Below are 24270 nucleotides of genomic sequence, written 5' to 3'. Positions count from 1 at the left end.
CATTTTCAAAGAGTACCATGACATCAGATATACAAGTGCCATGATATACAAGTGAATTTAAGTGAGGGAGGGCTATGAAAATTCTCCAATCTCACTTTCTCCTCTGGAGCCATCTAGGTTTCATGGCTTTAACAGGTCAACAGAACACTTTAGACTTAAGAGATATTGTAAAAGCCTTCTTGTAGAAGGTGAGATTTTAGCTGGGACTTGAAGCGATAGAGACCAGAACTATGATTTTACTAGTTTGGGGAACTCTTTGACAAAGAAACTCCTTATGGCAATGCAATAGTTCTGGTCTCTATCGCTATTAAGTATATAATTTTTGGCAAAGATCAAATAATTAACTTTCATAGAACTAATTAATGTGAATATTCACATTAAATCTAGAGCAATGGGTGACAGAGAAAAGCAGATTGAAGGCATTTAGATTACACAGACAGAAATGCACAGGATAAATAACAATTTCATTAAACTGGAATGCTCTCCCTAATAATTTCTACCTCCTGGCTTTTCTGGCTTCCTTCAAGTCCCAGATAAAATCTCACCTTCTACAAGAAGGCTTTTTCAACTCCTTTGTTCAGTTTTTAATAAGTTCTACAGTCTTTCCAACATCAATGAACATTATTCCTGTTTCTTCACTCTGTGATCTAGGCAAATTGGCCTTCTTCCTGGTCCTCCATCTCTTGGCTATGTGTCTTAGCATTAACTATTCCCCATGTCTGGAATGCACACCCCTCTTTACTTCTGCTTCACTGTTTCTTTTCTTCTAACAGGCAGCTCAAGCAGAAAAGCCTAAGACTTTTCTTTTATTTTTTTTTTTTTCACTGAGGTAATTAGGGTTAAGTGACTTGCCCAGGGTCACACAGCTAGGAAGTGTTAAGTGTCTGAGGTCAAATTTGAACTCAGGTCCTCAGGACTTAAGGGCTGGTGTTCTATCCACTGAGTCATCTAGCTGCCCCAGCCTAAGGCTTTTCTAAGCTAATTTCACTATCAAATGCTAGTATCCTATGATCCAAAGTACCTTGTATTTAATTACTTTAAAATTTTATTTTTATTTTTAACTTGATATTTATGATTATATTTTATGGAAACTTCTATTTTCCTTCAGAATGAACGTTTGCTAAAGACTGTTTCATTCATTGTACTTCTATGTCCAGTGACTAGCATAGTACCTGGAACATAGTAGTTTTTAAAAAAATACTTGCTGACTAGTTGGTTCTGAAACCAGCTTTCTTTCTTTTTTTCTTTTAATAGTATTTTATTTTTCCAAATACATGCAAAGATAGTTTTCAACTTTCACCTTTAAAGCCTTGTGTTCTAAAATTTTTCTCCCTCTCCCACTCAAGACAAGTAATCTGATATAGGTTAAACATGTGCAATTCTTCTAAACATATTTCCTTAACTGTCATTCCATGTGAGACCAGCTTTCTATTCATCATATCAAACTGTCTCTCACAAAATTGCTAGTACTGAATTCATTAGAGTCTAAAATTACTTTTTACTCATCATACTTTAAAGCAGTAACATATCATAGATAATTCACAATGTGACCTTTAGAATTTGGACTTAGTGAAAGTAATTATAGTGACAAAGAAGATCAAAACACACACTTGGAAGATGATAACAAAGTCAAAGCTCCAATATCCAAAACCTCCAAGAAAAATAAGAATTAGACTCCAGACTATGGAAGAACTCAAAAGAGATTTTGAAAATCACGTAAGAGAGATAAAGGAAATACTAGGGAAAAAACTAAGAGTGGTACAAAAGGAAATACAAAAAGCTAATGAAGAAAAGAATGCTTTAAAAAGCAAAATTGGGCAATTGGGAAAGGAAGTACAGAACTGAGCAAATGGAAGCTAATGTCTTTATGAGAAATCAAGCAAAATCAAAGCAAATAAAAAAAATTTTAAAATAGGAAAAAATGTGAAATATCTCATTGGAAAAACAATTGACTGAAGAGGTCAAAGGAGATAGCCCAGCATGCAAATAATTAACAGAGAAACTCCTGTCTTAGAAGAGGTCAAAGGAGATAACCTGAGACAAAAATGAATAGAATTTAACATCCTTAACAGAAATTCCTGTCTTACTTACAAGTTTTCTCAGGAACCTCTTTGATATACAAACATCTCTATATCCCAAGGAAGCAGAAAAGTCCTTTGCAAATACAAACTCTTTTTTATGATCCCGTTTCATGTATATAATGAATCTCCAAAATTCTATTCCTTGCACTAGGTTTTTCTCTGTCTTGTGCCCCCCGATTTTGTTGCCTCCCCTTTCAGGCAGTTTGGCCTTTCTCCCTGGAGGCCAATTGCCTGCCTATCCCTTTCCTAATCAATAAAGATTTTGTTTTATCACAGCATTGAGTAAGGGAATTCATTCCTTAACGAACCCAGCCGTGGTACTTTGGGAAGGAGGAGAGAGAGAAAAATAATCAGACAGCCAGAAAGGAAGCACTGACCCATCTCGGCTTTAGAGCCTCATCATTTTGCCCTCATCATTGACATGGAAAATAGTTCCAGGAAAGATAATTTTTAAATTATTGGTTTATCTGAAAATCATGACCAAAAATCCTGACATCATCTTTCAAGAAATTATCAAGGAAACTTGTCCTGATATTCTAAATCCAGAGGGTAAAATAGAAACCAAAAGACTCTACCATTCATCTCCTGAAAGAAATCCCAAAATGAATTCCAGAATTCCCAGGTCAAAGAAAAAAATATTTCAAATATCCAGAAAAAAATAATTCAAATATAGTGGAGCCACAATCAGAATAATACAAGATTTAGCAGCTTCTATATTAAAGGGCTAGAGGGTTTGGAATATGAAATTCCAGAGAACAATGAGCTAAAGATTACAAGCAAGAATCAACCTCTCAGCAACAGACTATAATCCTTCAGAGGAAAAGGTAGTCATTCAATGAAATAGAGGATTTTTAATTATTTGTGATGAAAAGACCAGAGCTGAATGGCATAGGGAATCCTAGTGAGGAATCTTAGGCATGCCTTTATGTAGATTTGTTTGCTGAGAACTTTGAAATGCACTCCCAGCTATATGATACATCTCAGGAAGCATTAGGAAGATTGGCCATCCTCCTGGAGGCTTAATGAATATCTTTTATGGCAGGCTACATTTACTCCAGAAAACCTAGCCAATTCTTGGAGTAAACATAATCCTCCTAGAGGAATGAAATGAAATATTCTCTTTGGTAGGCCTCTTGCAATGGAGAAATCCTGTACCTGAGGGGATTACTACGTTTCAAAGCTCACATATTATATGAGAATATTTAGCATAATGCCTTCTTTGTTTTCAGCCTATAAATATATAGTGGAAAGAAACTTTGAGAACCCAGTTAGAAGGATTGACATCACTTGACTAATACCTTTTCCCAATAGAGACTCTGGATCATGTGACTCAGGTTCTCTCAGCTGTTGGAATTCAGATGTTAGTGCTTCCTTGTAGTGGTGAAGATGTATGTTATCTGTTGTCTATTTGTTCCTTACATTACATGTCTGTTAATTACTTTTGTACTAAAAGTTTCCTTTTTTCTTAATCTCTTGCTTAAATCCAGGTTCTGAGCAGTAATAAACTTGTACCTACCCTCTTTAAGACTATGCCTGTTGAATGCAAATTCTGAACCTAGATTAATCTTACAAATGGAAAATTTGATTTTCAAATACAGGATTCTGGAGAAGCAAAAGGAGGTAATCAGGAAAGTGATATCATCAGGGACTTAATAAGGTTTATCTGCTTACATTCTTACATGGAAAGATAATACTTGTAACTTATTAAAACCTTATTATTATAGCAGTTAGAAGGAATATATATATATATATATATATATATATATATATATATATATATAGACAGAGAGCACAGGTGTCAGTTAAATATGTCAGGGTAATATTTTTTTTAAAAAATGATGAACTTAAGGGGTGAGAAAGGAAAAGTGGAATGATGCAAATTAACTGCCATAAAAAAGAGGAAAGAAAAACTTTTTAGAGTGGGGAGAAAATTGGAAAGAGAGGGTGAGTGAATGAACCTTATTTTCATCAGAATTGTCTCAAAGAGGAAATAGCACACATATTCAATAGGAATATAGAAATCTATCTTACCCTATAAGAATAGGAATGGGATATGGGAAGGGTGGGGGAGGGTGACAAAAGAGAGGACATATTGGGGGAGGGAATGATCAAGACCAAAATACTTTTGAGGTGGGACAAGGTGAAAGGAGAGAGAGAATAAATGGTGAGAAATACAGTTAGCAATAGTAATTGTAAAAAAAAATTTGAAGCAAGTTTCTTTGATAAGGCTTCATTTTTCAAACAGAGGGAACTGAGTCAAATTTATTTTTAAAAAAAAGAGGGTCATGTCCCAATTGATAAATGATCAAAAGATAAAATCTGTGCCCAAAGGGTTATAAATTCATGCCTATCCTTTGACCTAACAACACCACTACTATGCATGAATATCAAAAGAGATTTGGGGGAAAAAAAAAAAGAAAATGATATGTAGAAAAAATATTCATAGCAGCACTCTTCTCAGGGCAAAATAAATTGGAAATTAAGGGGATTGATAGAGAGTATGTCAATCATTTGGGGAATGACTCAACAAACTGTGCTATGTGTTTGTGATAGAATATTACTGTTCTATGGGAATGATAAGCAGCATACTCTCAGAAAAAACAACAACAAACCTCCACCCCCCAAATAAAATCTGGAAAGTTCTTCATGAATTCAAGCAAAATGAAAAGTAATATATAAAGTGCTATATAAATAGTAATGTTCTGGGATGACCAGCTATAAATGACTTTGCTATTCTCAGTAGTACAATCATTCACAACCACTCTGAAAGACTTATGAAGAAAAATCCTATCCATACCCAGAGAAGGAACTGATTGTGTCTGAATATAGATTGAAGCATTCATTCATTCATATTCTGTGTGTGTGTGTGTGTGTGTGTGTGTGTGTGTGTGTGTGTGTGTCTCTCATTTAATTTTTCTTGATGACTTTTATTTGCCTTAGGATGGGAAATCTGTTTTCTTTCACAATTTGACTCTTATGGAAATGTTTTGTATAACTTCACATGTAGTTTCTTAATTGGTGGGAATAAGGGAGAAAACTTAGAACTCAAAAAATTTTAAAAACAAATGTAAAAAAATTTGTTTTGAATGTGATTGGGGAAAACTATTAAATAAATAAAATTAAGAACTTGGGCTTAAGATAGGTAAGGAAAGGAGCTGCCTATATTACATGTAGTAAACATAAGGGATAATTTTTAACCTGACTTTTAATAAATTTATACTTTTAATATCAGAGAATTCTATTCTCTGTAGTTTCTGTCCTCTCTAATTCTTCCCTATGTACAGATTTCTACTTGTTCACTCAAATATGTCAGATAATAAATTTCTCTCACTTTTTTGTCTCTTTTCCTCTTAATATAGTCATTTTTCTTCCTTTTCCTTTCTTTTTTAAAAGAGTCAATCCATAACATTGTTCTGAGGGATATGGTATCACCCTTCTTTCAATTAGATATAAACCTCTTTTTATATTTTTATTGACTCCTGTATTGGTATTTCAAAGTTTTTATTTAGCTCTATTCTCAATAGGATATTGAAAGCCCTTTATTTTAAGGATGATTCATGTCTTGCATGTAAATTATATTTTCCTGGATATATTATTTTCAGGATTTTCTTTAATGATATATTTCATGCTGTCTGCTTCTTTGGTGGTAGTTGCTAAATATTGTGTGATTCTGATAATAGTTTTTGTGCATTCTTCCTTTCTGACTATATGCAGAATTATTACTGTTGCTGTTGTTTCTTGAAGCTTTGAATCTTGGAGCATCTACTGGACGATTAGCGGGTTCTTTTTATTTTCTTTTTTGTATCTTGTTCTAACGTGTATAGATACTTTTCTTTCAGTATTTCTTGAAATACAATATCCAGACTTAGGGTGGTTTTTTAAAATCAACATTTCAAGTTGTCCAATAATCCTTAAATTATCTTTCCTAGATCTTTTTTCCCCCAGATGAGATTTTGATATGATATATGTTTTACTATGTTTTATTTTTTCCATGCTTTCAGATTTCATGATTTGTTATATTCTGGTTTTATTTTTTAGTTCACTATAATTTTAAAGGAATCTATTTCTTTGGGCTTTCTTTCTTTTCTCTTTCCAAGTCTCTCCTCCCTAGTTGTCACTTGTTTTCCAATTCTTTTCTCTATTCTAACTTTTGCTTAATTTCTCTAAGGAATTTTAATTGTTCATATGGACAAACTGAATTTTTTCTTTTGAAGGTGTTTTGGAATTAATTCTCCTTTTCTGAAAAAAGAGTTATTATGATGGGCAGTTAGGTGGCACAGTGGATACAGCACCAGCCCTGAAGTCCGGAGGACCTAAGTTCAAATCTGGCCTTAGACACTTAACACTTCCTAGCTGTGTGACCCTGGGCAAGTCATTTAACCTCAACTGCCTCAGTTTTAAAAAAAAAAGTTGTTATGATGTCAGAGTTGCCCAGGATGTACTGTGACATCACAATAACTTTCTATCTTTTTTAATTTGTCCACTCATTCTTCCAGTTTTATTTTTTAGATTAAGATTTTTTGTGAGTATTAGGAGCTTCAAACTTCTGACGCTATTATAGTGGCCTTGTCTAATCTGATGTTCTGCTGAGTGAGAATAAAAATACCCCAGCCCTCTTTCACTCACTGGGATCTTTCTTTGACATTTCTCCTCCTGGACCAGCGGGACAATGCTACAAGCCCTTATCTTTGAATCTTTGGAATCTTTGAATCCTGGTGTACTGCTATATCCAAATTCTTATCCTGGTTGTCCTGTCTTGTCCTGTGGGTTGAATCTGTGATTTTGTTTTGGAAAGATAATATATTTTGGCTTTTCCTTAGATTTCCAATCACTACTTTAGTCTGGCACTTGTCTGAGATCTTTATTATTAGGGACCTGGGCTACATAAATTCCTCCTACTCTATTTCTTTGGAGCATTTATTTCTACTTTATTGGTTTTTTGTTTTTTTTTTTTTTAATGAAAACAGCTTCTAATGTTTTATCATTTTAGTGATGTTTTCTGAATTTAGTTTTGCCAGTATCTTCTTGAATTCGAGGATTTCAATTTTGAAGATTAAATTAAATTGGGAATTTTAAACTTGTTTGGATTCTAGTTCCCCTTCCCCCCTAGTTTCTTGTTTGACTTGTTGATGTCTTCTTATTCTCTTTTAATGTTGTATACAATAATATTTAGTTAGACTGATAGATTATTAGGGATCAGGTCAATGTTTATCCCTTAAAAGGATAATTTTAGTAAGAAAGGAAAGTACATGTCAACAGTATAAGATATTAGGCTATAAGATAGATATAAGATAGATATTGGGCTTCAATTAGACAACTACTTCAAGTATACTTAGAATAATTTAAGCCAAGAGAATAACAATCTTTGTGTGAATAATTGCCTCTTTCTGGTTTGTCCTGATTTACCTTGTCATCTGGCTGATAATCTGCAATGGTTCCTCTAACATAATGGACAAGAGAATCTATTAATCCTTCACATCTTCTCATCATTTTCCTTCCATCAGGTCCAGCAGAGCTCATATTTCTGTTAAGATAAAAGATAAAATCACAAATAGATTACTGTCTATTATAAGCAAAGTAGGACTTTTTCACTTAAATCTCTTTCCTGTGTTTCTTCAATCCATCAATTAACAACATTATCAAGTACTAGACATTGTACTAAGTGCTGGATATATAAAAATAAAAGCAAAAAGCATTCTTACCTTTTAAGTACTTACAACTGGATGAGATGAGATAATATGGATATATAAAAATATTTGCAAAATTAATACAAGAAAATTATGAGGCAAAGACACTTGTACCTTTGGAGTGCAGGAAAGTTTTTATGTGGAAGGCAGAATTTGAAGTAAATCTTGAAAGATACTAAAGATTCTAAGAGGCAGAAATTACAGGAAAGTTCATTTCAGGAAAAAGAGACAATGTAAATGCAAGCAGAATTTTTAAAAAATCATATTTTGGTGAACACCAGTAAGAAGAACAATTTGGTTAGATTATCTTATGAAGGAATATTATTGTTCTGTAAGAAATAACCAATAAGATGATTTCAGAAAGGCCTGGAGAGATTTACATGAACTGATGCTGAGTGAAATGAGTAGGACCAGGAAATCATTAAATACTTCAACAACACTATAGGATGATCAATTCTGATGAATGTGGCCATTTTCAACAACGAAATAAACCTAATCAGTTCCAGTAGAGCAGTAATGAACTAAATCAGCTACACCCAGCAAAAGAACTTTGGACGATGACTATGAACCACTACATAGAATTCCCAATCCCTCTAATTTTGTCCACCTGCATTTTGGATTTCCTTCACAGGCTAATTTCACTATTTCAAAGTCTGATTGTTTTTGTATAGCAAAATAACTGTATGGACATATATACATATATTGTATTTTATTTATATTTTAATATATTGAACATGTATTGGTCAACCTGCCATCTGGGGGGGGGGGAAGGAGGAGAAAAATTAGAACAAAAGGTCTGGCAATTGTCAAAGTTGTAAAGTTACCCATGCATATATCTGGTAAATAAAAACTATTTAAAAAAAAGATTATCTCATGAAGGGAAAAATTATGTAATAGGACTGGGAGGTTTGATAGATTAGGACCAAGTTGTGGCTTTAAGCTCCAGTCAGTGGAGTTTATATTTTATTTTAGAAGTAATAAGAATCCAATGGAGTTTACAAAGTAGAATCTAAAGCGACCTCATTAGTGACAAATATTATATGTCAAGAAAATCATGTTGGAAGTGAAGTGGAAGTATTTATATATATATATATATATATATATATATATATATATATATATATATATATATATACACATATATATATAGTATATAATTATAGTATATATTATATATGTCAACAGTGTTCAGGAGAACTCTGCTGAGGATTTAAACTGAGTTGGGCTGAATGAAGAAGAGTTTGATTTCAGAAATGTTAGGGAGGTAGAAATGGCAAGATTTATCAATTTATGGGAAATGTAGGATGAGTAAGAGTGAGTAAGAGTAAGATGAATATAAGATTAAGAGCCTCGGATGACCAATAGAATCAGTGATACCTTTGACAATTTCAGATAGAGAGTTTATCTAGAATTGAGTCATCCAAGAATTCTGAGACTTGATAAATTTCTATTTCAGCAATTAAAGTCCTCAATTCTGGAAACAACAGCTTCTGCAACCTACTACTTTAAAATATAATAGTATAAAATAATCTTTTTCTATCTTATTCAAAAAAGCAGCATTTTGGAAAAGAACACCATTTTTATTTCTTGTGAGAAGGTAAGAAGTAAGGATTATTCCAAAATAGTAAATAGCTAGAGTTAGTGGAAAGAGCATCAGAATTCTAGGACCCAAGTCTTTCTTTAGGTTCTAGTCCTTATTCTGATCTGATAGTAGTATATTAGGTTTTTTTTTTCTTTTCTTTTTTTTAATTTATTTATTCATTTTTCCAAATTATCCCCTCTCTCCCTCCACTCCCTCCCCCCGATGGCAGGTAATCCCATACATTTTACATGTGTTACAATATAACCTAGATACAATATATGTGTGTAAATACAGTATGATATTAGTTAAGACACTTAATCTTTTTTAAAATTAATTTTATAATTATAACATTTTTTTTTTGATAGTATATATGCATGAGTAGTTTTTTTACAACATTATCCCTTGCACTCCCTTCTGTTCCAAATTTTCCCCTCCTTCACTCCACCCCCTCCACTAGATGGCAGGCATTCCCATACATATTAAATATGTTATATTCTAAATACAATATATGTGTGCAGAATCAAATTTTTTGTTGTTGTTGTTGCAAAGGAAGAATTGGATTCAGAAGGTAAAAATAACCTGGGAAGAAAAACAAAAATGCAAACAGTTTACACTCATTTCCTAGTGTTCCTTCTCTGGGTGTAGCTGATTCTGTCCATCATTGATCAATTGGATCTGAGTTAGATCTTCTCTTTTTTGAAGATATCCAATTCCATCAGAATACATACTCATACAGTATTGTTGTTGAAGTATATAATGATCTCCTGGTTCTGCTCATTTCACTCAGCATCAGTTCATGTAAGTCTCTCCAAGCCTCTCTGTATTCATCCTGCTGGTCATTTCTTACAGAACAATAAAATTCCATAACATTCATATACCATAATTTACCCAACCATTCTCCAATTGATGGGCATCCATTCATTTTCCAGTTTCTAGCCACTACAAAAAGGGCTGCCACAAACATATTGGCACATACAGGTCCCTTTCCCTTCTTTAGTATTTCTTTGGGATATAAGCCCAGTAGTAGCACTGCTGGATCAAAGGGTATGCACAGTTTGATAACTTTTTGGGCATAATTCCAGATTGCTCTCCAGAATGGTTGGATTCTTTCACAACTCCCCCAACAATGCATCAGTGTCCCAGTTTTCCCACATCCCCTCCAAAATTCATCATTATTTGTTCCTGTCATCTTAGCCATTCTGACAGGTGTGTAGTAGTATCTCAGAGTTGTCTTAATTTGCATTTCTCTGATCAGTAGTGATTTGAAACACTCTTTCATATGAGTGGAAATAGTTTCAATTTCATCATCTGAAAATTGTCTATTCATATCCTTTGACCACTTATCAATTGGAGAATGGCTTGATTTCTTATAAATTAGAGTCAATTCTCTGTATATTTTGGAGATGAGGCCTTTATCAGAACCTTTAACTATAAAAATGTTTTCCCAATTTGTTACTTCCCTTCTAATCTTGTTTGCATTAGTTTTGTTTGTACAAAAGCTTTTTTAATTTGATGCAATCAAAATTTTCTATTTTGTGATCAATAATGATCTCTAGTTCTCCTTTGGTCACAAATTCCTTCCTCCTCCACTATCCTATGTTCCTCTAATTTATTTATGATCTCATTCTTTATGCCTAAATCATGGACCCATTTTGATCTTATCTTATTATGTGGTGTTGTGTGAGTCCATGGGTGCAGCTAGGTGGTTCAGTGGATAGAGTACCAGCCTTGAATTCAAGAGGACCCGAGTTCAAATCTGGTCTCAGACTTAACTAGCTGTGTGACCCTGGGCAAGTCACTTAACCCCAACCTCAGGAAAAAAAAAAAGTGTTGGTCCATGCCTAGTGGACCCACATGCCTAGTTTCTGCCATGCTAATTTCCAGTTTTCCCAGCAGTTTTTGTCAAATAATGAATTCTTATCCCAAAAATTGGGATCTTTGGGTTTGTCAAACACTAGCTTGCTATATTTATTCACTATCTTATCCTGTGAACCTAATCTATTCCACTGATCAACTAAAGACACTTAATCTTATATCTTATATCATGGGATTCTAAATGTAGAATTGGTTGGGATCTTAGAAGCCATGTAATCTCCCCTTTCATTTTATAGATTAGGGAACTAGAGTTTAGGGAGATTTAAATGACTTTCCCATGATAACACAAGAAATGCTTCATGAGAGTTAGTGTAATGCAATTTATGTTAATTGATAGTATTGGATTTGAAGTTGGGTTCTAATTCTGTCCTAGATACTTATAGCTGTGAAATCTTGGGCAAATTATAACTTGGAAATTCTATGACAACTGAGTATATTGTATTACCATGTTGAATAGAGAAATTATCTTATTAGATCTGTGTTTTAAGATTCTTAAAATATGCAACATATAGATAAATAATAGATCCTTCTCCACAGGAGGAGAGATAATACATAGAAAGCGTATTTAAAAACCTTAAAGCACAATGTACATGTCATTTATCTCTCCTAACTTCAGTTTCTTCATCTATAAAATAAAGAACTGGATTGAGTGAGCATTTAGGCCTCTTCCAACTTTAAAATTCCACGATAACTGGATAATATAATATTTGTCTCAGAGTTATAATTCTGAATATCAATTATTATCAAATAATTCTATGTGAATCTAGGGACATCTTCTTTAAGCCTCAATTGCCTTACTTTTTGGGGGAGGAGAGAGAAAAATCTCTTTTGTCATCATCTTGTTCAAGCTGGAAATGTAAGACACAATTCCTAGGCTCTGCCTCAATACTGATTGTGCACTTACTAGGAATGCTGAGTTATATTAGGAACTATGGGTAAAAAAAGAACTACATGTGGTTCCTACCTTAAAAGATTTTGCAATCTAGCTGAGGAAATAAGAATAATATATAAGAAAAAAGTGATTCATATACTCAAAGCAATGAGGGCCCAAGGGGTTCATGCTAAAAATTTAATGGCACTATATGCAGTAATTGCCCAACTGCTTTACAAATATATTTTTCCTCTCTGACAAAGCATTGTGAAGTATTCTAGGTTTGTTTCTGCAGCAATTTGAAATTCCCATGATCATGTGCATGATAATTTTGGCATTTATCAGATTGCCCACTTATTGCAATAAGTGCAATATGTTCTTGCTTTTTCTCAACCTGTCATCAAAATGTTTCCAAACTAAGGGAACAGTTTGATATTCAAGGATAAATGTATTCCCAACGGATAACCAAGAAAATGTTTACACCTATATTTGTTCCAGTTGTGTTACTAGAATAGTTTGCTAGTTTCCCTATTATCATGTAGTCATTTCTCATCTGTATAATCATTGGATCAAGATAACATAAATATTTGTATTCTTACAGCATAGTGTGTCTGAAAATCATGATTGTTGGACATGCAAATTATAAGCTATCTTGAAAACATTATGCATTATACATATTGTGGAGAAACAAACCTTATCTTACTTCTTATTGCAATATAGAGGTTGTTTTCCAATTTAAATATATCCTCTGCCTTTGTTAGCATTCTTCTCTCTGGCAGATTTTCTATTGAACTGGTTGGCAAGACTAGTTAGTTTAGGAAAGTTTCTGTAAAACTAGTTTTTGTGTCAGTAGTGACAAAGAATAAAGTCACATATAGAGAGTTTCTTTACTTATAAATAATAGTTTACATATAAACAGTTAAAAGCAATATACACAATTTAACTCTTAAGTATATTTAATATAATACTTATCATTAGCTAATAGAAAAGCAAGTAGTTTATATTATAACTAGTATTCATTTTCACCAATTGGTTATGCAGTAAAATTTTTTAAAATGGATTTCCATCTCTAAATAGGAGAGCTTATAAAATTCTCCTACCATTTCCTATTATTATTCTTGTATTAAATCAAAATTCAGACATAAAATTGATTGGAATTGGATTTAAGCATGTGTTTGGTGTCGAGTTAAATATCCTGAACTATCTTCAAATAAAATTTAAATCATATAGAATTATTATGTTATATTAAATATCTTCCACATTTAAAATATCATTGACATTCAACAACATTTATAAAATCAAGAAAGATAATATGAAGTTTCTTTGAAAATAAACCTAATTGTGCACGGGAACTGTTGCTAGAGTACTTCATTTAATCCTGAAAGAATATCCCATATAAAATATTCATGATTGTTTTATAATTCTATATACATGTGTGTGTATATATACATATGTATACATATGTATATATGCACACACAATATATACACACACATAATTAGTTAGAATAAATCTTAGACTTGTAATTATAGTTTGTTTTTTTGCTGAGACAATTGGGGTTAAGTGACTTGCCCAGGGTCACATAACAAGGAAGTGTTAAGTGTCTGAGTCCAGATTTGAACTCAGGTTCTCCTGACTTCAGGGCTGGTACTCTATCTACTGCATCACCTAGCTGCCCCAGGAATTACAATTATTTAGCCAATTTTAATTTCAAGTTAGAGGAGGCAAAAATATTTCATGAATAAATTTTAAAGAATATTTTGAGTAGTATATTGAATTACTCTAAAGGTTCACACATTTTGTGCTATTCAAAGGAATTCATGGAACAAAAAATGTTGAGAGCCACTGAATTTGAACTTGGTAAGCTACTATAAACCAAAATTAATATTAAAATTTTTGTAATTTGGGGACAGCTAGGTGGCACAGTGGATAGAGCACCAGCCCTGAATTCAGGAGGACCCAAGTTCAAATCTGGTCTCAGACACTTAACACTTCCTAGCTGTGTGACCTTGTGCAAGTCACTTAACCCCAGCCTCAGGGGGAAAAAAAAAATTGTAATTTGATTGTCAGAAGATTTCTTTGCTGTCATTTGGTTCTTTCTTCCAAAACTGAAATATAGTTAGAACAAAGTAAACTCTACTGAACTGGATACTGTTTAATTATATGTATATGTGTGATTGTATGTATATGTAAATACATATATATCTATTTAAACATACACTTTTTTTTAAGCAGACTAGAAACATTGTAAAAATCTACATAACTCCCAATCTTGTTTACAGGTTTCTTTAGAGAAATGATGCTCTCCATTTTTGTCTTTTCTTTTCACATTTTTTCCTAGCCAATTCTGTTAGAAAAAGAAAACTCATAATGTTGGAAAGAACTATGGAAGATATTTTCATAAATGAAAGAACTGATTTTTGGAGAGGTTAGAAATAATCTGCCCAATTTTTTTTTGTCTTTACTTGTGGGAGTTGAGTGCTAGCACATGCATCATAAATTATCTTGCACTGGAGGGCCTAAATCACAAAATTAGGATAAAGAGTGGACTCTGACATTCCATGTTAATGAATACTATTTACACTATCTTTAAAAACAGCAGAAAATGGAAACCTCAAAAGTTGTTTGCTGCTAATATTGTGTAAAAAAATTCTATTTTGGTTTTGTGAAAACCCTCAATATTAACTTTTCTACAGTGAACATTTCTTAACTGATTTAATAAAGATGTCAATTTTGGAAGTGATATTTCGTAAAAAAATTTTTTCAAACAAGAGTAACTTACTTAATGAGTGTCCGCAATAATCACATAGGAAGCCATACACATATATGAGCATAGCCTCTGTTCTGTCATTCCAAAGAGTAAAAGTTAACTACATACTTAGACATTATCATTTTGGTTACATACCCTTGGAATTACAATTATAACTTAAAAAAAGACTTTGATTTTTTTCCCCTAGTTTAAAGCAATAAGTTCAATAGTTGAATAATTTAAATTTATCAGAGTATTTTGAGACTTGGATATAACTTTAAAAAGCCGAATGGCTATGGTGTGTAAGTTGACTGGTAGTTCATTTTAAAGAATTGCCTTTTGAAGCAGTGTAGCCTTGCTTGTGACTTAAGTTAAAATATCAGTAATGTTTGGGGTGACCATGTCTCTATATATCTATATAAGACTATTGCATAAGCATAATGTTAATGTTTTTAAAAGTCCCTATTTGAGAATATGGAGCTAATAAAGTCACTATCCTAGGAGGTTTATTCAGGTACCAAGTCCCTAGGTATGGAACAAAAAATTTTACGATTGAAAATAAAAGAAATTGAAGCAATCAGATAAGTTTCAGACTGTCTTCCATTTGTGAATGAATTAGGAAGGACTAGGGTTAAGGGGTTCACAATATAAGTTCAGAATGAAAGTTATGAGAATTTTTACTTGAGTTGGGGGATTGGAGGTATTGTTTATGCTCAAAATTAAATGTTTAAATTTCACCATAACACTTAGGAAAACCATTCTCTGATTTTCATTTTTTGTAATCAGGTCATTGGTTTAGCTTCCTGTAAAGAGCTCATTTAAATAGAGACCACTCTAATTGGTAAGGAGCTTTCTCTTACTTGATTTGAATGAGATTTTATTCTAAAACTGCCAGACAACTCCAAATTTTTTCAAAGTATGCCTGGAAGACATTGAAACTCTGGAAAGTGGATGTGACACCTACAAGAAAGAATGTTTAATATTCTTGTCAGTCTGTGGTTTTTTATATAGATGCTGTAGAGGTACAGATAATAATCACAGGCTGTATCTTAAATAGAAGCAAATTTTATTTCAATTGTAAGTGAAGGATGGAGTTATTTGATGCTTTATCTAAAAAATATTCAATAATGATCATTTAAAGGTTTGCTAATACACATTATTATATGTATTATGTGTAGCAAATTCCATGTCTTGTTATATAAAGCTCAAATTGCATTTTCAATTATTGCTTTGTAGCATCTCCATTGAAACATGACTAAAGTCAAAAAACTTATTATTCTGGGAAAAGAAATTAAATCGGTCCTTCTATTTCCTTTTCCATTTGACTTCCTTGTATCTCTAACCATGGTAGTTCCTCAAAGCTCTGCCTTTAGTTATTAATTATTTTCTCCTTCATAAATTCTCCTTCAGGTCATCCACTCTCAATGCTTTCAAATAGCATTTAACTGGTTATAGTCTCTAAATTTGTAATTTCATCTGCAATTTTTTTTACGTGGAGTTCCTTGGACTTTTTCCACACAAGGATTCTGACATAATTTCAAATTATATATGTTTTAAAAATTTTACAAATTGTCCCCACTTTCCAATCCTATTTCCAACCCAATTCTATTTTCATATTTCCCTACACTTTCCAGGTTAGAAATTTTGGAGTTATTTCTGATATCTCTTCCTCCCTTATGCCCTATGTCCAATTTGTCCCCCCAGTTCTTTTTATTTCTTTTTAAAAAATGTCTCTCAGGGAACAGTTAGGTGGTGCAGTGGATAGAGCATCAACCCTGAAGTCAGGAGAACCTGAGTTCAAATATGGTCTTAAACACTTAACGCATCCCCAGTTGCCTCAGGAAAAAAAAAAAAAAAAAAAAAGGCTCTCAGATTCATCCTTTTCTTTCTGTTCCACTACTATCACCCTGAGAGTTCAGAATCTTTAAACTTCTCTGAACCTCAGTTTTGCCATGTGTAAAATGAAATGATCCTGCCCAACTCTAAATCCTATTATCTTATGATCATGTTACATCTGTGTTACTTTTGCAATACTGGCAATGATTCCCTTTGCATATAATGTAAACTCTCAAGGAAAGGCTTCCAGTGATCATAGTAAAAGGGAGTATTCATTTGAGAAAGGTTTAGAACATTGTTTATATATTATATACTTGTGCCATGAGGAATGAACTCAGGAAAAAGGGATGAAAAAAGCATTGGGAGATCACATGGAAAGTGGAATCCCTAAAGGTGTTTCTAAATGTGTAAAAGCTTCTGTGTCAACTGGAACAAGCTGATAGTCTGGGAAGTAATCTACCGAATAAGAGACAGATAGTTCAGCTGCTTTTGAGCTCCTGAGATTGTATGAAATAGGAACTCAACATGTGTAGCATCCCAGAGCCAGAACTAAGATAAATCAAGCTCAAAAGGTCTAGCAGGTCTCCAAGTTGAGTCCAGAGAATATTCCTTTTTTTTTTTTTAATTGTCCCATAATCCTTTTTTTTTTTTTAAAGCTTTTTATTTTTCAAAACATATGCATAGACAATTCTTCAACATTAGCCCATCGTCCAATATATGTTAAACATCATAGAACTATATGTTAAATCCAATATATAGGTACATATTTATACAATTATCGTGCCACAAAAGAAAAAAAAAAAAGAGAAGCAAATAAAATGCAAGCGAACAATAACAAAGAGTGAGAATACTATATTGTGAACAACACTCACTCCCCACAGTCCTCTCTCTGGGTGTAAATGGCTCTCTTCATCACTGAACAATTGGAACTGATTTGAATCATCTCACTGTTGAAGAGAGCCATGTCTATCAGAATTGATCATCATATAGTCTTCTTGTTGCCATGTATAATGTTCTCCTGGTTCTGTTCATTTCACTTAGCATCCAGGTCTCTCTGAAATCATCCTGTTGGTTGCTTCTTACAAAATAATAATATTCCATAACATTCATATACCATAACTTATTCAGCCATTCTCCAACTGATGGGCATCCATTCAATTTACAGTTTCTTGCCACTACAAAAAGGGATGCCACAAACATTTTTGTACATGTGGGTCCCTTTCCCTCTTTTAAAATCTCTTTGGGATATAAGCCTAGTAGAAACACATGCACAATTACATATGTATAGTTTGATAACTTTTTGATTATAGTTCCAAATTGTTCTCCAGAATGGTTGAATCCATTCATAGTTCTACAAAAATGTATTAATGTCCCATGTGAACTCTAGTGGCTATTATAACATCATTGAGCCTAAGTGAGCTAATTATTGCATTGCTATAATAAACAATTGATTAGACATGCCATAGAATTAGTTATTTAATAAAGTAGATAATCAGGGGAATCTCCCAAATATGTTGGGCCAGGTTAATTCCTATGGAATTCATCATGTACCCTCAGCCCTTTCTGCACATTATGTTCTATTCTCTTGCTAAAGAAATATATGATATGGTCCCTCAATTCCTGTGCCTGGAAGGAATATGATGGAGTTGGCTATCATACCACCATGGGAATGGAATCTTTTCCTTCTCTGCAATCCAAATAGATCATAAGAATCCTAGAAGATTCAAATTATTTTTGTCAGGCCAGCTTCTTTTTGGGACAGGTTCAGCTCTTATTCTCTCTTGGACTACTTGCAAAAAGGGATATGGAAATTTCTTTCTCTATCCTTTATCAGTAATAGCAGGCATAAATACATGTGGACCTGAAATCCAGTCTCTCTGGTTTCTTCTTCTACACAGTACTTCTTCTATTAGCACAGTCATTGAGAAATGAATGCTTCTACTTATAGTGGTTAGTTATGGTGGTGCAAAAGGTCTTGTATTCTTCACTCAGGCCTAGCTGGCCAGAAAATCTGGACATTGTGAATTAGACATGAGAAGAAAATGAAATATCTTGTTCAGTAGTCCCACAAAACTGTACATATTTCCTGAGGCTAATATAATAGATGTAAAAATTTGTCAGTGCATGCTTTTGAATACTTTGTTTTTTTAAGTATTGTTATTTTGTGCCAAGAGAAAACAAATGGCTATTCTCTACCTAATATCTATTTTTTACACTAAATCAGAGGGGTGTGTGTGTGTGTGTGTGTGTGTGTGTGTGTGTGTGTGTAATCTCTAACTCTCCTTTTTTTTGGTTAGACCTTACCCCAACTTGGATGAAACAGGGCTCTATATGAACTTAAAGATGAAGTCTTGAAGTATAACCTCTCTCCCTTGCTAGGTGTGACAGGTATATCTCTAAAAGACACTACCATGGACCATGTATTGATTTTAAATAACTGGCAACAGATTGGACATGAGAGATGTGAGGGAGACAGTGAGGAGTCAAGAATAACTCTTAGGTCATGAAACTGAGGGACTGGGGTGATGTCCTTTAGGGTAATTGTGAAGATGGGGGGGAAAGAAAGGGGGTAGAATGAGACAGGAGTGAATTTAGAGGAAAGACAATGAGTTCAGTTTTGGACTGGAGATTGGTTTCTGCTAGGTCAGCAGATAGATTGGGGTAGGATAAACAAATTAGAGATCATCAAAAAATGATAATTAAATCCATGAGATTAGATGAGATTACCAAGTGAAATAATATAGATAAGCAATGTAAAAATAATGTAGAAGAGAAAAAGGCCCAAGACAGAGACCTATAGAGCACATGACTGAAGAGTAATTTGATAGGCAACTGAAGAAAGATTGTATCCTGAAAACCTATATAAGATATTATAAAGGAAAAGAGGGTTATCTACAATATCAAAGGATAAAGGATAATAAAGAAGAATGAGGATTAAGAAAAGGCCTTTGGGGGCAGCTAGTTGGCAGTGTATAGAGCACCAGCCCTGAAGTCAAGAAGACCTGAGTTCAAATCTGCACTCAAACACTTAACACTTCCTAGCTGTGTGACCCTGGGCAAGCCACTTAACTCCAATTGCCTCAGCAAAAGAAAACAAACAAACAAACAAATAAATAAAAGAATGGATAAGCTAATGAATGAATGAATGAATAAAGAAAGAAAGAAAAGAAAAGGCCTTTGGCAACTAAGAATCTTTGACAGCTTTGAAGTTTAGTATCACTTGGAATGATGAGAGAAAATGAGCACTGAGAAAGTGGAGCCACTTATACTAGTTTTCAGGGGCAGCCCATAAAAGCTGAACTTTTCCAGACTTCTGGTAAGTTAGGGTGTTTGTACCTAGTACCACAATTTCTATATCACATTTTTTGTTGCTTGGTCATTCAGAATTGTTAAATTTGTGGCCCCATGGATGTGCATGCTAGGATGCACTACCTATGATGTTTTCCTGACAAAGATACTGGGATGGTTTGCCATTTCCTTCTCCAGCCTGCAAATGTTTGAAACCAGATTTGAACATAGGTTTTCTTCACTCTAAGCTCAGTGCTTTCCCAAAGCATCTAGAAGCTTGATGTAGTCCCTGACTCTTTGTAACTCCATTTGGGAAATCTTGGCTAAGATACTGGAGTACTTTGCCATTTCCTTCATTTGCTTATTTTACAAATGAGGAACGGAAGCAAACAGTTAAGCGTCTGGTGCAGGTCACACAGTTAATAAGTGGCTGAGGCCAGATTTGATCTCAGGAAAGAAAGTATGAAAGAAATTTGACTGTTTACCAAATTGAAAGTCTATAGAGCCATTATACTGACATCATTGATGTATGGTATGTGAAATCTGGATAGCTCCCAGCACCATGTCGGGAAATTGAACTGTTTCCATTTGCATTGTTTTAGGAAAATTCTGAACATTAGGAAGATCTGGCAAGATAGGGTACCAGATACTGAAGTCTTCTCTTGAGCTGAACTGCCAAGCATTCAACCTCTAATGCAAAGAGCACAATTCTGCGGCACTGGTCATGTTGTGCCTGAAAGAACACTCACACAAAGCAAGCACACACACGGAAACCAGAAGCAATGATACAAAGACACTCTCAAGGTCTCTTTGAAGAATTTGGGCTGTGAGACATGAAAAAACTGTCCAGCACATCCAGAGGCATTGAAACAGCAGAGTGGGTTAAAAATTTCTAAGTTCTCTTGATTTCCTCTACAAACACTTAGGAAATTGCCATGAAATGAATGTAGAGCAAGAAAAATAAAGAGATAAAGTAGTTGTCCTCCTAAGATAACTTGAGAGGACCTCAGAAAAGACAAGATCTCTAGGGACTGAGATGTGGCCTGAATGAAGTATAGACATCTCCAAGATAACTCACTGAATCAACAAACATTAGGCCCTGAGGGCGGATCTGGTAGTACTAAATCTCAAGAAATTTCAGCTTAAGAACTTTTACCTCAAAGCCTCAAGAACTTTCACCTGACAGTTCACAAAGAACAAACAGTAAATGGCTGAGTGGGGGAAGATTGAAGCATTCCCTTCTCACTCTGGCTATTTCTGGAAGTCAATCCTAGTGGTGCAGACAGGAAGTAATCCACGGGATATGGTACAGGTGAGGAGGAATAAGCACATACTCAGTGAGTGTGATATCAACAGGGAGCAAGAACATTTTCAGAAGTGTGCCTGGAACCCTAACCATGACATAGGGGAGGAGAGGATAAAGTTTAACTCCTGGACAGAATTCAGATAATAAGAAGGGCTTTAAGGCCTAAGACAACGCTACTTACAACATGGGATTAAAACACGATTATAATTATGAGCTACTATAAATAAAATAAAACAAAATAAAAATAAAATTGAGAAAGCAAAGGATAAAGAACACAATAGAGAGCTATCATGTTATAATAAAAAATCTGATTCATATTCAGAAAAAGATAGTGAGGTTAAAAACAATTTCACCTCCTGCTGAATTGGAAGTCTGAGAGAACTTTACCTGATAAGGAATGCCAAGCCCAGCTCTGCTGCTGAAACATATAAAAGGAGTTTAAAAAATCAAATAAGAGACATAGAGGAAAAATTAGGGGAAAAATTGTGCCTCAGAGCCAATGTAGATGGACAAAAATCAAATAAGACTTGGGGCAGAGGAGGGGTTCTCCTGGGACAACCAAAAAAAACCTTGAAGACCCAAATTTTACAAGCAACAACGACAATACAACAATTCACATATGCTGGAGCTACAATTAGAATTGTTCAGGATTTATTAGCAGCTACAACAAAAGACGGCAAGTCCTGGAATATTATATATCAATAATCAATAATATTTACAAAAGAACTAGGGGTGTGACCAAAAATATTACATCCAGCAAAGTTAAATACAATATGGAATGAAAAAAAAAAAAAAGAACATTCATTGAATTCTCAGATTTTCAGGATTTTGTCTCATACAAACTTGAGCTCATTAATAAATTAAACATAGGAGTCAACATCAGTTAATAAGGACAAATTGTTTATGTTTTATATGTGAAAATGTAGGCAGTTCAAAAGAAAGACTGGAGTAAAACTGAGTATTGATATGACTCTAAAAAACAAAGCCACCTAGGAAAAGGTAAAAATAGTAATTAAGCTATACTGATGGGGTATTTTCTAGGGGAAACTTAATAGTGATGAGGTCCCCTGACCTTAATAGTGCTTTTGTTCTAACCATTTGTCTATCAATGATTCTAAAATCTTCCAGACAATTAGATAGATAATCTGCTGGTCAGTGATAACCACTGATCTGAGACAATAATGAATAGATCAGTTCTACCTCTGGGCTATAAAATTAGCATATTAGCATCATGAAGAACTGGATCTCTTTTCCTATAAATTTGTCTTCTTGCTCCTGATTCTTTTGGAACTTATCCCACTTCAATTAGCATTACAATTACAATAAACTTTGCCCCTTGACTTGATGGATTCAAGTCTGCAAATTCTTTTGAGATACCTCACAACACCAGTCTGCAACCAAATTTTTGGGGTCTCCTTTCTGAACCTCAACAATACAAATGAGTTATGAGAGCAAGTATTAAAACAGAAGAATTAGAGTGGGGAGAAGGGTTGATAGTCTGGAAAACCTACTCACATATGGAAGGAGTTAAAGGGGGAACAATGCATTTATTAAGCACTACATGTGTCAGGCAATATGCTAAGCATGAGGATACAAAAGCAGCAAAAAAATAGTTCTCTTGCCTTCAAGGAGTTCACAGTCTAATGTAAATTTTAGCTAAGAGGGATTAAGTGACATGCCCAAAGTCATAAGTATCTGGAGGAACACTCAAACTCAAATCTTAGTGATTCAAATTTTGGCATGCTATCCCCAATGCCATCAAGTTCCTTCCTTAGAGCAATCATTTGGGGACACAACCTTCTAGGGTGAGTGAAGGTTAAAAGAGTAGCTTCAGACCATGCATTTTTGGATGCATGCCTTCACTAACATTCTAACTATAAGAACAATGAAAAATTCTAGCAAGTTAAAATAAAATTATGATCTTCTATGATTCACATATACTTACATAAAGACAGTGATATGTTAGGAAATGTAAAATGAGGCTATAATAAATGATTCCTTTAAAAGGTAGAAATTAATCCTTTGAGGAAATCAAAAAGGGGAAAAACAATGGGTTGAAGAATAATAGTCTGTTTTGTGTCTTTTTCTGAATATCTTCATAAGAGAAGAATCCTTTTCCTTTGAGCATGAGTTGGATATTTATCTTTCTTTTTAAACAAGTTTATTTTGTCTTTATAGTGATGATCACTGGAAATTTCTAGTGACTGGAAATTTCTTGAGCATATATTTATTAGGAATATAGGTGATGAGAAGAAACAAAAGGAAGAAACATCTTCAGAGAAGAGAGAAAAAAACCCCTAATATTATATGTTTTGACAGTGATATCTCTGGGTGGGGACTAAAAGTCAACAAATGCACAAACAAAATTACACATGTTTTGATACTGTTTCTCAGAGTTAAAGGAAGAATGTTTACACTGGGAATATTTATTTTGACAATGAATCACTAGTAGACAAATGGCAAATAGGAGTAGAACAACAACCATAATCACCACACTAACTTCTTTATACTGTTACACATATATAATATTATAGATATGCCTATATATACACATATGTATCTATTCTATACACAGAAATATAAATAAACAAATATGTTTGTGTGTGTGTGTGTGTGTGTGTGTGTGTGTGTGTGTGTATGCGTGTATTCACCAAGTCTATTTAGATCTCATTTTGGGATCTAGAAATGTACTATAAATGACTATAAAAAAAATAAATGTACTATAAATTACTCTAGCTTTAACCACCAAGACAATTTTTTTTTCTTCTTTCATTTAAAGTTCTATTCTCCCCGTTGGCTGATATTTTTAATTTGCTGATAAGCCAAATTGGGCAGATACTGTTTGTAGTTATAATCTGGCATACTGTTAATAACAAAAAAAATATGGCCAGTACAATAGAAAGGAGATTAAAAGTTGAGTTTCCACTACATAGAATTCCCAATCCCTCTAATTTTGTCTGCCTGCATTTTGGATTTCTTTCACAGGCTAACTGTA

At 33.7% G+C, this 24270-nt stretch overlaps 1 protein-coding gene across 1 annotated transcript in view; it reads right to left on the bottom strand.

The window, feature by feature from the left end:
- Positions 1–24270, bottom strand: part of PKP2 (plakophilin 2) — a 122979-nt gene that overhangs the window by 26688 nt on the left and 72021 nt on the right. The window contains exon 7 of the mRNA XM_074270574.1: positions 7488–7605. Within this exon, the coding sequence (XP_074126675.1) occupies positions 7488–7605 (118 nt within the window). The remainder of the gene's footprint in view (positions 1–7487; positions 7606–24270) is intronic.

Source organism: Sminthopsis crassicaudata, chromosome 5 (genome assembly GCF_048593235.1).
Source record: "Sminthopsis crassicaudata isolate SCR6 chromosome 5, ASM4859323v1, whole genome shotgun sequence".
NCBI lineage: Eukaryota > Metazoa > Chordata > Mammalia > Dasyuromorphia > Dasyuridae > Sminthopsis > Sminthopsis crassicaudata.
Note: the sequence above shows the minus strand (reverse complement) of the source record. Positions and strands in the feature narration are given on the sequence as shown.